The 1,466-nt window shown below is 65.3% G+C and overlaps 1 protein-coding gene across 1 annotated transcript; it reads right to left on the bottom strand.

Annotated features, from left to right (window-relative positions):
* Positions 1-168: 168 nt before the first annotated feature.
* Positions 169-1,255, bottom strand: LOC122404363 (branchpoint-bridging protein-like). Its single transcript, XM_043408298.1, has 2 exons — positions 977-1,255; positions 169-789 (listed from the first exon to the last, which is right to left on the bottom strand). The coding sequence occupies exons 1-2, from the start codon at positions 1,253-1,255 to the stop codon at positions 169-171; spliced, it is 900 nt and encodes a 299-aa protein (XP_043264233.1).
* Positions 1,256-1,466: the final 211 nt, after the last annotated feature.

Below are 1,466 nucleotides of genomic sequence, written 5' to 3'. Positions count from 1 at the left end.
TGATCGCCGAGACCCCACCGATATCCCCCACCCAGCATGGGTGCTTGGGGACCCGATAGGGCTCGGCGATCACAGCCAGTCCAATGTTCCACTGCCGGAGGGTTTGGAGCATGAGATCCTGAGCCCCCCGGCAGTGGTTCAAATTGGCCTGGAGGAGGCGTTGAGACATTAACTGGTCTCAGCCGCAGCCTCCTCCAGGCCTCCCCTTCCTGATTTCTGGGGGTTTTCGCCCCCCGGATCCTCGCCGCCGTACGAAGCCATCACACCCCTCATCAGGGCCTCTGGCGCGCACGGTGTTTGGGCTGCCTTTAATAGTGGGGGCTTTGCAGAACCCCCACCAGGGAGTACGCCCTCTAATTTCGTGGAGGTGGAGGGCGCCGAGTCGTGAGGCGCCACATCCACCTCCATCATCTCCGCCACCGGCTGGGTTGCAGGTGCGCCCCCCACTACCTTCTGTGCCGCCGCGATAGAGGCTGGGGTTTGGACAACTCCCGACACCTCAGCTGGGGACGGCTGGGAACAAGCCGCCCCCTGAACCTCAGTCGCGACGGACTGCGGCGCCGGCCTACTATTGGCCGGAAGCGCGGATGGGGGCACACCCACCCGATTCCCCTTTTTCCCTTTCCGTTTTGGGGGACGACAAGCCGCCCCACCCATACGATGATCCGCCGGCCGCCCGGTGCCCACACAAAGGGGGCATTTGGGGGCGGCCGTGCACTCCCTCGCTATGTGGGAGGCTTCCCCGCAGCGGTAGCAGAGACCGCTGCGATCTACGGTGCTGGTGCACCGCTGCCGAACATGACCTATTTCCAGGCAGCGGTGGCACTGCAGCGGCCTCCTGGGGAGCACCACCACCCGTGCTTCGAGGAAGCCGACCACTATTCGGCCGGACTTCGCGAGTTTGGTTGCGGCGCGAAGGGGACAGCGAGACCCAGGCAGTGAACATGCCCGAGCTGTCCCGCCGGAGGTCACCAACGTTGACCTCCGTGGCGCCGCACCCCCCGGTGGTGGCAAGGGCCTCCCTAACCGCACCCTGGGTGGCTGCCTCCGACAGGCCGGACACCCTCAACTCGGCCTGCTTCTGGGGGCAAGCCACCCGGACACCCTCAACCTGGAGGGCCCCATCAAGACGCGCCCTCAGGGCGGTCGCCTTCTCCCTCCCCTGTTCACCGGGGATCGCTAAAAGGAGCGCCCCGGTGACCGCCCTTGTGGGCCGCATCCCGGTGATCCCGAGATCTTTGCAGATCTCGGGCATCACCCTATTGAGGAGGGGGCCCAAATCTCCTTCACGCCCAGTCGCGGCGGTCACCGAGACTGCTGCACTTTTCGGCAACCTCGGTAACTTGACCGCCGCAGGCTGGGCATCGCCCTTCTTTTTATTGCCAGCCGCAGTATTGGCGGCTGGCCGACTCACACCGGAGGATTTGCATCCCGCGGATGGCGGTGCGGCAGGACCCGCACCATTT

Source organism: Colletes gigas, unplaced genomic scaffold (genome assembly GCF_013123115.1).
Source record: "Colletes gigas isolate AHSC1104 unplaced genomic scaffold, ASM1312311v1 Colletes_gigas_Sc00229, whole genome shotgun sequence".
NCBI classification, from domain to species: domain Eukaryota; kingdom Metazoa; phylum Arthropoda; class Insecta; order Hymenoptera; family Colletidae; genus Colletes; species Colletes gigas.
Note: the sequence above shows the minus strand (reverse complement) of the source record. Positions and strands in the feature narration are given on the sequence as shown.